This window comes from Cygnus olor, chromosome 1, assembly GCF_009769625.2.
Source record: "Cygnus olor isolate bCygOlo1 chromosome 1, bCygOlo1.pri.v2, whole genome shotgun sequence".
Lineage (NCBI taxonomy): Eukaryota > Metazoa > Chordata > Aves > Anseriformes > Anatidae > Cygnus > Cygnus olor.
Genome location: NC_049169.1, coordinates 51,382,091 through 51,396,641, shown reverse-complemented (window position 1 = coordinate 51,396,641; position 14,551 = coordinate 51,382,091). Strand labels below are relative to the sequence as shown.

The 14,551-nt window shown below is 35.2% G+C and overlaps 1 protein-coding gene across 1 annotated transcript in view; it reads right to left on the bottom strand.

Moving 5' to 3' along the window:
- Positions 1-4,037: 4,037 nt before the first annotated feature.
- The window catches only part of MGAT4C (MGAT4 family member C), a 56,561-nt gene continuing 46,047 nt past the window's right edge, over positions 4,038-14,551 (bottom strand). The window contains 6 exon segments of the mRNA XM_040558171.1: positions 4,038-5,114; positions 5,117-5,546; positions 5,549-5,877; positions 7,315-7,363; positions 7,366-7,464; positions 12,546-12,701. Coding sequence (XP_040414105.1) covers positions 4,720-5,114; positions 5,117-5,546; positions 5,549-5,877; positions 7,315-7,363; positions 7,366-7,464; positions 12,546-12,701 — 1,458 coding nt within the window. The 3' untranslated portion in view covers positions 4,038-4,719.

The window sequence follows — 14,551 nt, the reverse complement described above, 5'->3', positions numbered from 1 at the left end:
ACTTCAATTCGTCTTAATATATAGAATATGAGAAGAAAAGGTCTTAAATTTGTTTTTCATTATAATCCAACTCTATTTCCACCTGATTTTTTTGCAAAACATTTTGCTGTACCATTTGAGGATATGACACTGCTTGAGCTCATAATGCTGTGTTCTGTATTACTACTGATAATTTAACACTTACTGAAATGTAGCCCAAAAGAACCGTAAATTTAACACGAGAGTAGCAAAAAATATTTTCATCAGACTATCTGAAGTGCTTCACAATGAAAACTGTTTGCATTTGCAGTTTAGATGATGCTTGTCTATTTTTTTCCTTTAATAGCTTTCCAAGATTGAAATATTTTCTAAATTGCATTAATTTTCTCTTTATTTCACTTTTAATAATTCAATAATGAACAGGATCCTGATTTTCCTTTAGAAAAGTAAAAGCACTATTGTCTAACACAAGAGAATAGTAAGCAGAGAGTAAAACAGAGCATCATGTTAAAACACTGATCTACAAACAACACATTCATATAGCACATTAGTAAATTGTCCTTATCGTAATAAATATAGCAAATACACTAAACTGTGTTGCCTGACAACTTCTGTGTTTGGGGTTTGTTTATTCTGCATTAAATAGGGGCTCAGTTCTTTGTTTACTTCACAGGGAGTAGTAGTTTACTTCCCTAGGATTCCCTGCATCAAAGGGATCACATTATGTGAAGAAAGATAGAAGACAAACTGGCATTTAGTTAAGAAAAGAAGTAAAGTCCCAGGGGAATTATACAATGAGGAGTCCCAAATAGTGGTAATAGGAACAATACATGCATGTTCAGTGAAGAATAAACCAATCTGTGTGCAGACCACAATATAATATTTTCAGGTGTTAGCAGTTCAGTATGAAAATACTGACACTTTGTCAAAAAATGAACACAAGAAGCACACTGGCAGAACCCACTGTATACACCAACAAACAGACATTGTCAGTGATAATCTTTTGCTTCATCAGTGTTATTATAAACAAGAAAATCCAAACTTTGGGAAGTATCAGTGAACATATACACATTTTTTAACATATGAAGAAAAAGATATCTTAATTATAACTTTTTAAAATCTTTCTGAAACAAGTTAACTTTAATTTTAAGACTTTTTCTGTTTATTTTTTGAAAACCTTTGCAACCATTTTCATGTGAATGAGATGGATAAAATATGCATTCCCTGAAGGAGCAGATGGAACTGACATATTCAGGTGAGTGATCAGAGTTTACAGAGCCATGTTCTTGCCTTTCCTAGATTAAATGAGTCTTTAATTTTAATTTTAATTTTATTTTTTTCCCAAATCAACTTAAATTCAACAGGAAGGGCTAGTGCATGCCTCTCCTTCCCGCACATACCACTATCAAAACCTAAGGGAAGCTTCCTTTGATGGTATATTCTTGGCACTTTGTGGGTTCGACCCTCTTATACTGGTAAGAGCCGAAAGACAGATGAGCTCTCACTACCACTTCTATGATACAGGAAATAAAACTCACTGCTAGTGTTTTAAAAGGAATGAAATTGTGTTCAGCTCTAAAAGGAATGGTGGTAGCTACTGTGACTTTTCCTAGACTCTGTAGAAGCTTATAATCAGAAGAGTGCAGTCTCCTAAATCCCAGGAACTGGCAAATTTAGCACAAACTAGTGGGATTAGCATTTCTGAACAGGGGTTCAGCTTGTGCATCCAATAGCTCACAGCTGTGACAGCAAGGCCAGGCACCAAACATCGGTGTCTAGACCCCAATCTGAAATTGCATTTTTGAGGGACTGTAATGTAGAACTTAAATGAAAATTAGCTAGATCAATATAAGCACAATAAAACAACAACAACTACAACAACAACAAAAATAAAAACAACAAAAAAACGTATTTCATTAGTGAAAAATGTTTTTACACAACTGAACTGATTATTTTGATTTACAGTTCAAAATACCGTTTAAAGTATTTAATGTTAAGAACATTTAATTTGGACAAGTCATTCACTTTCTGTGTGGTTTTGATAGCAAGATCATTTTAAAGCCTTGGACCGAGTACATTTTCCATCCTAATTTGGAAGGTTAAGCTGGAAATACTGAATTCTGAATAAAAATGAAGGTAATGCTACTTGTTAACATAGTCATGTTTGCTTTGGCAGTAATAGTTGATGATCAAGCAAAGGAAAAATAGAATGACAGTTCATTTTAAAAAATAATGTTGACTAGTAGTCACTAGTTATTATCAACTAAGTAGTTGATAATTGTGGGAGATCACTTTTAAAAAATAGGTACTTCTTAGGTATCTATAACCATTTGAGATTAGCACATTTTTCATTTTAAAAAAATGGCAATATTTTATTTTTCAGATTGAACATGTATGCTGCTCTTACAGTATATTACCAAAGATATATGAGAACAATAGAGAATTAGGCATGTATCAATGAACAAAACTCTTCTTTGAGAAGAGAATGCTTTTTTGAATTATGTGAAAGCATTTATTGGAAAATTATTTTAAAATGTACCTTGCATCTCTGTTGGGGATTTTACAAACCTAGACCTGAATTTATTAGGATTTACGAATGAGAAAATGCAATCTTATTGACATTTTCTGTAGATTTTTGAATAATTTACCCCTCTGAAATAGCTTTGTCAAGTCTGGATGTACTGAGTACAGTAGTAGGTCACTCTAGGTCAATGCAGGCATTCTTGAAAGTTATTCCTTGCCTTCCAGGTTTAGCTAAAATCCATACATGTAATCAGATGATAACCATGATATTCATGAGGTCGATAATATATAAAATTATTATATTTTTATTATTATAATAAAAAAAATAGGTTTTTCATCTCTGTCACACTTGATACAGCTATGGACTTCTTAGTGTCTACTGAGAAAGTCTGGAAAATTTCTTAGAGGGAAAGAAAAAAAACATATATAAATTCTGCTAATGTAAATGTATGTGTGTAATATAAATCTTATAGATATAGAACCTCCCTGTGTGATACATTAAAAGCCCAAAGCTGACATTGAAGTCATTACAATTGAGGGAATTTTTCTGCTTATTGGCTCAAGCCAGGCAAAACACAGGGAAAAAACAGAGGCTGTGGAAGGAAGGCTGCAAAAGTAACTTGATCAGGATTAGAAATCTTTAGGGACAAAAAAAAATAATAATAATAATAAAAAAATAATTAGAAACATATTAATTGTTCCTTAAGATTCTTCTTTTTGTATCTGCTCTATTCTTTAGACATCACCTAGCAAAGACTAGTGTTACGTTCACCTCCAGTTACTTAACTTGGTACACTTTACATTTCTATCATGTATAGACTGGGCATAGAATCATAGAGTCATAGAACTAGAATCATAGAATCATTAGGGTTGGAAAAGACCTCCAAGATCATCTGGTCCAACCATCTCCCTCCCACCAATATCACCCACTAAACATGTCCCTAAGCACCACGTCCAGCCTTTCCTTAAACACTTCCAGGGATGACAACTCCACCACCTTCTTGGGCAACCTGTTTCAATGCCTAACTACTCTTCCAAGAATTGTCTTCTGTGAGAAGAGGCCGACCCCAACTCCCCACAACTTCCTTTCAGGTAGTTGTAGAGAGCAATAAGGTCTCTTCTGAGGCTCCTTTTCTCCAGACTAAACAACCCCAGTTCCTCATAAGACTTGTGCTCCAGACTCTTTACCAGGTTTGTAGCCCTTCTCTGGGTGCAGCTGAGGGCCTCTATGTCTTTCTTGTAGTGAGGGGCCCAAAAGTGAACAAATGTAAGTATATAAGGTATAACAGTTCTCAGGAAGCATGCTCCAGTACATAGCTATGTGCATATTTCTCATGGGGAGTTCTCCATCCATTGAAGGAACATAAATGTTGAAGCTGAGATATGTTAAGTTGCCTAAGACAACAGGGTTGCTTGTGGTGCCTGGATTTGATAGTGACATCTGTATACAAGCAGAATACTTGCTTACTATGCAAGCTTTGCATAGTAAGCATAGCTTTGAATTAAATTAAATTGGTTCCCTAAATAATATAGAAGCCAAGAAATATTTCTCTTAGTGAAAGGACCCAGAAAAAAATAATATTTATTTACTGAGACAGAATAATAAATGCAATTATCTATTTGTTCACATAGTTGTCATGTCAAATTTATAATTCTACATACATTCCTTTTTGAAAAGAAGTTGCAATGATTAGCCACACTATTTTCTTACAGTGCTCAGAATGAAACTGCCAATATCAGGACAGACTTCCTTGTCACAAGTGCTTTTAAAAGAAACACATCACCAACTATTGTACAAATGAATACTACCATAACTTCTTAAATTATATGTGCATATGGTGGAATCCAATTTCTTTTCACAATATACTGGTCATAGCATTAAAAATTATGATAATTATAGAATGTTTTGTTTTGTTCTGTTTAGTCCAGCATGTCTCTCTAAAAGAGAAATGATAATAAAAAGAAGATGTTCAAGATCTCAAGGAGAGGTTTCAGATCTTTCTGTTTCCTATAAAATTCAAAACTTTCAACAAATACGTTTTTGCATATTGCCTGGCCAAACTAGTAAAAAATAAATTTCTTTGCTTGCTTTATTATTTCCCCAGATTTACTGTTTCTCTAGTAAAGAGATGGAAATAAGTCAGTGTTTCTGGGAAATGGTACCATTTGGGACCCAGCTGATTGTATTCACTCTGTACCTTCTCAGGTGACTTCTTTTTATTGATTTGATGTTTGAGAAGTCCAAATGCTAATGCTCCTAATGATTAGCCACTCTTTCTGACTTTTGGTAACAAGTATTCTCATGCAGTTAATATTGAACAGAACTTTGTGCTCTACATCTGTCATTTCAAAGTTCCCATTTTTGAATTCCCCTAGTCTCAGGTAAGTAGTGCATTGTCTCCCTTTTTTACTCCCTACAATCTTTTCTCCTACTTCCAGGGCCCCATGATGCAAAATGTCATTTTGCCGGTCTTCAGTTCCAGTGACAACTTTAATCTTAGTGATTTTAATGGGCTTTTCAAATACAATCCCATAGAAGTCCCCAGTAGAAGGAGCTTTGCCCCAGAAGTACTCATCAATGCTGCTGTAAGCCTTACTTGCCTCATAGTTTCAAATACATTCATGTTGGTATGCAAGTTTGCAGGTGGGTTGTCAGGGATATCAAATGATTCCTCTTCAAAATCATCATCTTTCAGCTTGTTTTCAGCTCCTTTGTAAGATGAGTAGTATCCCATGTGCTGGAACAGTGATGGTTTGAAACGTATCCACTTCCTTTTGAGCTAACAGACACGAAAGTGGATCAGTAGCCAATCACAAGGCATTTCTTGGTAAAACATCAACAAAAAATGGGCCAGGCGTGGAAGGTCATGGGAATGGTAAAGTTTTCCAATATACCCCAGTTTGGAGAATTCCAAAGTCACCCAGTAGGATCCTTCTCGTGAAGTAATTACTTTCTTAACAGTGGTCAAAAAGTTCTTTGAGCAGCGAACGTCATCTTCTAGCATCACATAATAATCAGACAAGCTAGCACAAAAGTTTAGCCAGGGAAAGCATAATCAACATTTTGTTTGGATCGAAACTTCACACGGTCTTCTGGGTCATTGTAATTTCTCTTGAGTCCATCCAGAACTGGATAATACTCCTCAGGGACATGAATAACTACTAGTCTACCTGCAATTATGTGATGTGCAAATTTCTGTGAAATATCCTGGACCATTCCTTCACACCAGGCAGAATCAAAATCTGCAAGCTGCACTACCACTGCAATTTCTTTAAGTTCCTCATAACTTGACTGCTCAAATATGGACTTGATGGTCTCAAGCAAGTAGTTTCCTTTTTTCCTTTTCACAGAGGATAGCCCAATTGTAAGATACCCTGTACAAAAGAAAATCAGGCAAAAATTGAGTATCTGACATTGGAAACTATCTAGCCACAAAATTATCCTCCAGGGCTGTGCTTATATGAAGTAAATCTTTGAATGGTAAAGTCTGAGAGTTTGTTGTGTAAACTTGCTACATGAAACAAAGGATATTTATTCACTTTTTTTGTGAAAGAAGAATCTTATTGCAAGCAAATAGACATATGTAGACTATGCATCAAACATTCATTTACTTGTTAACTGCAGGAAATGGTGTGAAATGGACAAAAGCCAAAGCAATGTGCACATATATGCCTGGGAGAGGAAAAAACACTTAGACAATATTAAGGATATAAAATATGTTAAAAGAAAGGGGATTTTGACTTATTATTCACACAATATTTTTAAAACAAGGCACTATGAAATACAGCACAAAAACATGAGCTAAAGATTAATTGCCAAACATTTAGCATTTTAAGCACTCTACAAGACTAGTTCCACTTATGCATAACTTTACAGTTTATGAATGTTGAATGGATATTTCCTCTCTGCCATTTCATTTTTAACTGAATTTGACCATTTTTTCCTTACTAGTATTTCTTCTTCATAACCATCTTTCAGGACTCATTGAGCAATTTATAGGGAACTCCCTCTTGGAAGATGTAATTTAGATATTATTTTAGAGTAGAAGAGAACTTACTACTGCATATCTGTGTTTCTATAAGTAATTTTAATGTTATGCTTTTCTGGAGAGAGCTGCATCTTGATTATAAGCGAATAATTTTCATCTCTGCTGCTTTGGAGTCACTACCATTGTATTCTTTTTTCCAGCGGTCCAAATTAGTTCTTTCAGATATCTGTTAATATATCTCCAGTTTTATGTAAAATATGTTAAGAATTATAATTGAAATGGCATAATTTAGTTGAACCTGCCTCAAGTTTCTTAAATTAATGTGGTTTGTAAAAGACCTGCTCAGATAAAGTAATGCAGAGTTTCCCTTGAGGCTTAAGTCTGCTCAAAATTCAGTACATTGTGCAGTGAAGTACTGCACAGAACCCTCAGAACCCCAAGAAGCTGCCAACATAACCCAAAATTTCTCAAATCTAATTCAAACAAACTTTACCTTATAGCTTTCTATGAAGATCAACAAATCACAGATGATTTTTTTACTTTCTGCGCTTGGACTTCTAAGCATTGTTTATAATGGTGAAATGATTATTTAAAAATCAATCAGTCAAATCAAGGTGAAGATACTGTGGGGCATTCACTGCTAGGAGTGAAAAATTAGCTGTTGTACCAGGAACTGTCAGTGACAGATAACTGTCCCACCACACTCTCTGGGATCTTCACATTTATCTCAGCCCTTCTTTCCTTGAATACTGCAGAAACTACATGGATTTCACCCATTTTAAATTACCTTCATTTCATAACATTCAGGTTGCAGTGACCTTACTTTTTCTTGGCAAAGGCGTGCCAGCTAGGTAGCGATAGGAAATGTTTATATAGATCCTAGAGAATTAGACAAATCTTTAAAGTGTGAACATAGCGCTACTGGGTTGAGCTGATGCGTGGCTGTTTCCTCTGATTAATTGCTTGTCCCTTCCTATTAGTGAGAAAAACAAAAAGAATAAGAGAGGAAGAGAGACAGAGAGAAACACATTGTGAATGCCAGCAGAGAGGTAACATGGACAGGCAGGCTTCCAAGAATAACATTTTTCAGTGTCAGCTTTTGTAAAGCATATAGGTGTCACCTTGGTTTTTGCTTGTTTGTTGTTTTTTAAACCCCATTACTGAATAACATACATTTTTGGTTACAGGAAATAACCCTTCAGACTATGATAAAGGAAAAGAAGAAAAAATATTTGGGCAAAAACTCTGTAAATCTTTTCTTTCTTTCTTTCTTTTCTTTCTTTTCTTTTTCTTTCTTTTTCTTTTCTTTCTCTTGTCTTTCTTTCTTTCTTTCTTTCTTTCTTCTTTTTTTTTTTTCTTTCTGTCTGTCTGTCTTTCTGTCTTTCTTTTCTGGAAGCGTTGAGGACAGAAGACTATTACAAAAAAAAAATAATAAAATGATAGGGTATTTGAGACAGGGATAAGAGAATATCAGTCAGCCTCAGAAATAATTTTTTTGATGTTGAAGTGGAGATTTTTTAAAAAATGTTTTCAGTGATTAAAAACAATAACAACAACAAAAGACAGAACAATCAGGTCATTTGTCACCTTCTGAGTAGCTCCAACTCACACCTATGATAAGCAGAAATGCATGTGATCATCCAAACAGACAAAGTTTTTGTTGGATCCGGTGAGCATGGTTTGAAAAAAAAATGCAAATTTCTCACCCCCTCTCTCTACCTTCTATTCTTGTCTTTTATTTATTTTTTTTTTTTCCTTCTTCTTCTTCTAAGAGGCTCCCTGAGCCTAACTGAAATTGCACAAGGGAAGGAGAGGCTTCATCAGCATTGCCTCATCAATAAGATAAGTTACGTCTCAGTGAAAATCTTTCCCTCAGTCCTTAAGAAAAGATAACATATCTAACAGGCTGCAGTGTCATGAGATGGAATTTAAAGGTAGGAATGCTTATTTGTTGCTTACATTGTTTGATTCTAGTCTGATGACAGACCAGTGAAGAAATGAGTTCCTTTCTTCTGCTACAGTATACACTAAAAAACTTCCTGATCTGTCATTAACTGAGAACATTGTGCAGAAATAGTTCTGTTGCTAACAAGAGCAACCACAGAAACAATAAGCAGCATTCAAATGTGATGGTATAAATATTCAAAATGTGTCAAGATGTATTTTATGGCACAAAGAAAGATTTCTGTAAACCGATACTAGGTTCACTTTAAGTTCATTATTACTCTTTTATAGAAGTAGTAAATAATCCACTTCCGAGCTCAGTAATGATCTTTGGCTGACATCCAGGGTATCTACCTGCACTGTTACACTCTTGATCTGCAATGTCTCTCTGGTAATTTCATTCTAGTGCTGCTATGCTACTTTGCATTTGTTCATAAGTTATGAGGGGAAGGTTTATGTTGACCAAATCCAGATTAAAATTTAAGTCATTGGACTAAAACCAAGACTTCATAAGATTTTCATGAGAGCTCATCAAGGTAAAACACACACGGACACACACACAGACACACACACAAAACAATTGTGCTAGTCCAAAAGCTTATTTTTTTTAAACAGTCTTTAAGGTCAAAATATCATGTGTTATTGGTTCCAGAATGGAACACTAAAATACTTATGTTTTGATTGTAACAAGCAAAATATTTAAACTGGCCAAAAAATTTTTTTTCTTCTTGAAAAAATGCCTGTTGTGTCTAACACTGTTGTTGTTGTTGTTTTTTCATTCATTATTTGAATGGAAAGCAAAACAGAAACATGGCTTTTTCCATAAATTTAAAATCTGGTTCTTCTCCCTCTGACTACCGTGCAGAAGTTAGTGAAGATGAAAACTCTGATCATCTCTCCTTAGCTGTCTTCTTTGTTTCTGTGACGATTCTGGTTTTCCTCTCTTAATTAACCTTTAATTTATCTTCTGTGTTTGCAGGATCTTGGGAGATTCCTGTGGATGTCAGGGTGCTCCAAAGTGCTCTATTTTTTATAGACATAATCTGTTCCACTAAAGGTACTATGTCATCTACAATACAACTATTGTTTTCATAGTGCCAATAAAATAATAATAATAATGATAATAATGATAATAATCATAGAATCATAGAATATCCCGAGTTGGAAGGGACCCATAAGGATCATCAAGTCCAACTCCTGGCAACGCACAGGTCTGCCCAAAAGTTTAGACCATGTGACTAAGTGCACAGTCCAATCTCTTCTTAAATTCAGACAGGCTTGGTGCAGTGACTACTTCACTGGGGAGCCTGTTCCAGTGTGCGACCACCCTCTCGGTGAAGAACCTCTTCCTGATGTCTAGCCTAAACTTCCCGTGCCTCAGCTTGACACCGTTCCCACGGGTCCTGTGACTGGCGATTACGAAGAATAGGTCACCTGCCTCTCCACTCCCCCTCGTGAGGAAGTTGTAGACTGCGATGAGGTCCCCCCTCAGCCTCCTCTTCTCCAGGCTGAACAGGCCAATAATGATGATTGATAACGATAATGATAATGATAATGATAATAATAATAATAATATAGTAGTAGTAGTAGTATTCACAGAATAGTTAGTCAGGCATGCTTCTCTTGAAGTTCACTTACAACACAGAGTATGTATAAAAAATAACTGGAAATCACAGAGAAATTGCCCTCTGTGTTATATTAATTCAGCATGTCTTCTAAATGTTCGGTTAGATATGGTACACACATTCCAGTAGAAGCATCTTAAATTGCCGTGCAGACATATATGCATCAGCACATCATACCATCTACCAAACCAACTTTAAAAAATTCCCCTAGTGGGTCCTTACTTTCCACTTCCACAGCAAATGATCTGCAGGGACTCAGGGAATCCTGCAGATTCTTCAGACATGTGAGAATCTTAAACTGAAAAGGGAAGGTTCTACTCTCCCTTCTTAAGATTTGCAACAGTGCCTCCCAATTTTTCACTGTAACTTCCTGAAGGTCCACCCATTACATCTTGCACTTGCTGGAGAAAGAGGTACCAGCCCCACATGTCCTTGCACGGCCTTCTGTCTAAGACTGGGAAGAGTAACTGGACCATTACACCAGTTCCTTTTACACCTGTCCTCTCAGTTATCTTCAGCAGATATTCCATCAGAAAACCAGCTATAGTTAGAAAGCCAGAAGGTCTTCGGGGATCTGAGGACTTTCTCATTTCATGATGGGAACTGGTTAGCCTGCTGTCCTTGAAAGCTATCCCCAAGTGTGTCTCTCCGGTGTCTTACCACCGACACATTAACTACTTATTTTTTTTACCTCAGCGGAGAAAGCACACCAGACAAGTTAACAGACCTGTCAGACATGGTCATAGAGTTGAAAATAAAATTAAATAAATAAGCTAAAATGTCAAGAACCTAACACATTTGAAAAATGCTTGATGGACCATAAATGTATCACGAGATCTGGGAGAACTGTCAAGAGGCTTGGCTGAGAGCTACATGAATGCAAGCGTGCCAGAACAGTGATGAGAGAAGCAATGAAAGATCAAATTTCTAAAAATGGGGGGAAAAGAGCAAATTAAGAATAAGACATGGAGCCATCTGAGGAGCTGGCAAATAGGATAGGAAAAGGTTTCAAAAACAAACCAAGAGGAACACCATTAGTGGTGATAATAAAAACACTTTCAGAAACATCTGGGGGACTTGGAAATGATTAATGAAAGAAGAAGAAGCATCAGGGAAAATACTACTGGTGGAAAAACGTGATAAGCCAGGTCAAATTTGATCACAACCAGAAAATTATGAATAAATAAAACAATGAAAATCCTTAGTTCAAGTACTGTTAGAGAAAACAATATATCTGTAATAGAGAAACATGCTGGAAGCATGGGTTATCTTTTCAACAGGTCAAAAAGCACTAGTATAGCCTTAATCATATTTGCAGTATTAACAACATTGCAATAAGTAAACTTATGAGCAAAATGTTTTTAATTAAAATCATTAGCAAGATATATACATAGTTCTGATAAATTCAAGTATTTTATTATTTACATATTACACATTTTTGATATTATTACATTGCTTTTCAAACCCAAGTGAGAATGTATTTCACCTTCTAGAATATTGGAAAGCTCATACTACCCCAATTAGATGAATCAGACAGAGAAGTGTGGCCCACAAAATCAGAAAAAAATACTCAGTAGCTCAATTCAAGATCAAGAAAGAGGACTGTCTAATCACATCACAATGTTACATATTTAATTTAGTCATTTTATTATTTGCAAGGTACAGTTAATAAGTTTCAATATCATTTTACTGGGCCAAATCCAACCTATGATGAACTGAACATTCAAACCATAATCAGAGTTTACTTGGCATTCACCAGTGAGACATCCATAGGATACATATAAATTGCAGGGCTATGTTACATTGTCGGTAGCCTACTTTTTAAAATTCCTAACTCAGATCTTTTGATAAATCTTTGTTACTATCGTAAACCTACACAAGTTGTCATTTATATCTAATTGTTCACATTGTAGTGCTGAACCTGACTGACTCAAATCTGGGGAACAGAATGTGAGAAAAACACAGAATAAAAGCACTACAAAGAAATAGTTTTTACTAGGACCTTAAAGGAATGTGGAATTACTGTAAATTCTCTTCTATACTTATATTCCTATAAACATGTTTAATATAGTATTGACAGGTGAGATTTGCAGTATGAACTGAAAAAGGAGCTCCTAGCTTACATAAATATTCAAAGTGTAGACAATTTCTACAGTAAAACTGATGGAAATTAATAAGTATGGGAAATACAAGGTATATTCTGTCTCAGATGAAGATATCTAATAGAGAATGTCTTCTGCAGTCATTATCTCCCATACTTACAACAAACAACTGTATATTTTACTTCTGTAAAAAGGACTGTTCAGATCTTACTGACATCGCCTAAGTGCAGTATGAAGTTGAGTTCATCAGGAAATGTTGACAATACTTTACTGCTAATGGTACACTAACTGTGGGAAACTGCAGGAATTATGAACTTTACTGATCCACTAGGGATATGTTTTTTTCCATTTGTTCCAGGATTTCTTCCATCTAAGAAACTTACCAAAACATAACCATCTTCAATGTACAAGTTCATGAACAGCAAGCAAATGACAAGGACTCCTAAGAATGACACTGCTGATCGTTTCCGCAAGCATCTCATTTTATCAAAATATTTCAAGTTGTGCCTCATGTGAAGAAAAGTATACAGTAGTGTCACCTATGAAAGAAAACAGTGTTACAAGAACTATTTCATCTATATTTTAGGTATGATAAAAAATATATATTGAAGCTCTTCAAACATGCACAGAATATTCTCTTTAAACTGGAATTCATTTCATGTAATCATGGTCATCTTCAAGCTTCAAGCTTAATATATAACCCAACCTATAACATTTTTTTTTTTTGTCAATAAAGAAGAATATCACATTTCATCCTACCCATTTTAGGCTGGCAAGAGAAATGATTTGTACATTTTTTCCCTGTGCACCTGCCCTTCCTTTCAAAGACAGCCCAGGCCAATAGGCCAGGAGGAAGTTATAACATGACTCAATTCCCTTGCCAATAGGAAAGGTCTGAATATGAGAACTGCCAGACATAAATGAGGTATCTTTTCTGCAGTGTGGAAACAGTACCAGGACTGTGCAACATCCCTCAACCTCGGACATCTGCACCAGTATGAAAAGGCTCTCTGAAGCTGTCATTTTCTCTGCTGAATGTAAGAGAAAGATGGATGTCTAGCTTAGTCTGGACATATCTAAGCATTGGAATGCTTTTGTGGCCCAGTTAGATGAATCAGACAAAGAAAGGTGGCACAGAGGATCAGAAAGCTCATTAGTTCAGTTCAAGATCAAGAAACAGCACTGTTCAATCATATCACAATGTTACAGATTTATGTCAGTCATTTTACTACTTAAACAAGATAAATGCTATTTTTGGCTAACAAATCACAAGCATTAACCTGTGTTGATGCATTTGACTACGTCTTTGAACTACAAGTGTTTGATAAAGGTCTGACCACAAACTGAGAAAAAAAATGGACTCCAGACTGGTCTGCATATTATAAACTCATCAATTATGTCTTCACTGTTTTTCAATGTAAAAGTATAATGGCTATTGTCCATAATAATGTGTATTTTTTTTATCATATTTATATATTGAAGGTATATACAAAGAGAGTGTAAAGGTCTACAAACTATGTGAAGTGGTAAATAGCACTGCATATGCGGTGTTTAAACCCTATATTTAAATACCTTCATTTTTTAAAGCACTGAATAACTAACCTGACAAAATATACCCAACTATGATTTGTCATGTCGTGTTGAGAAATTTTGGACCAATAACAAAAAACCTTCCAAGTGTAAAATTCAATCTATATTTGCTTTGCCAAAAATTAAATCTATCTAAGAGTACAAATATAAGTCCACTAGACTCCAGAGAACAGAAAGGTAAATACATCAAGAATGAGTAATGTAAAAATGTGACTACTAGGTTTTGTGCATATAGACGAACTGCAGTGAATGGACATTGGTTGTACAAAACCTTCTTTTAAAATCACCGTGCTGAGAATAAGAACAATGTATATGTTGCACAAAGAAAAAAACAAACAAACAAACAAACAAAAAACAATATATATTTAATTAATTGGTCAGACCTGTGACTATTTTTTTGATGAAGGGAAAGTTTGAAGCAGACTGAACATATTTAAGCTGATTAAGTCTAATGTAGCTACTTTTTTAGGTTACACTAACCCTTTACTCTTCCTTAATGTCTAATAAAAATGAATATCAGGAAGGAGCTATCAGGGTCGTGAATCTCCAGAATTGTTCCCTCTCCAGTGACAGAACAGTGGTTAGTGGGGGTCTGTGGATTCAGTAGACTGTCAGAGGACATGATAACAGTTGTTGTGGAAATGTTGTGGAAAGATTGCCCCTGTTTTAGAGCAGACCATGAAACATACATACATACACACACATATATATGTATATATTTCGCCCAGTAAAAAGATGACTTTCCAAAACAATACACTCTTTTAAAAACTTATCAGAATATCACTGGAAAGATGAAATA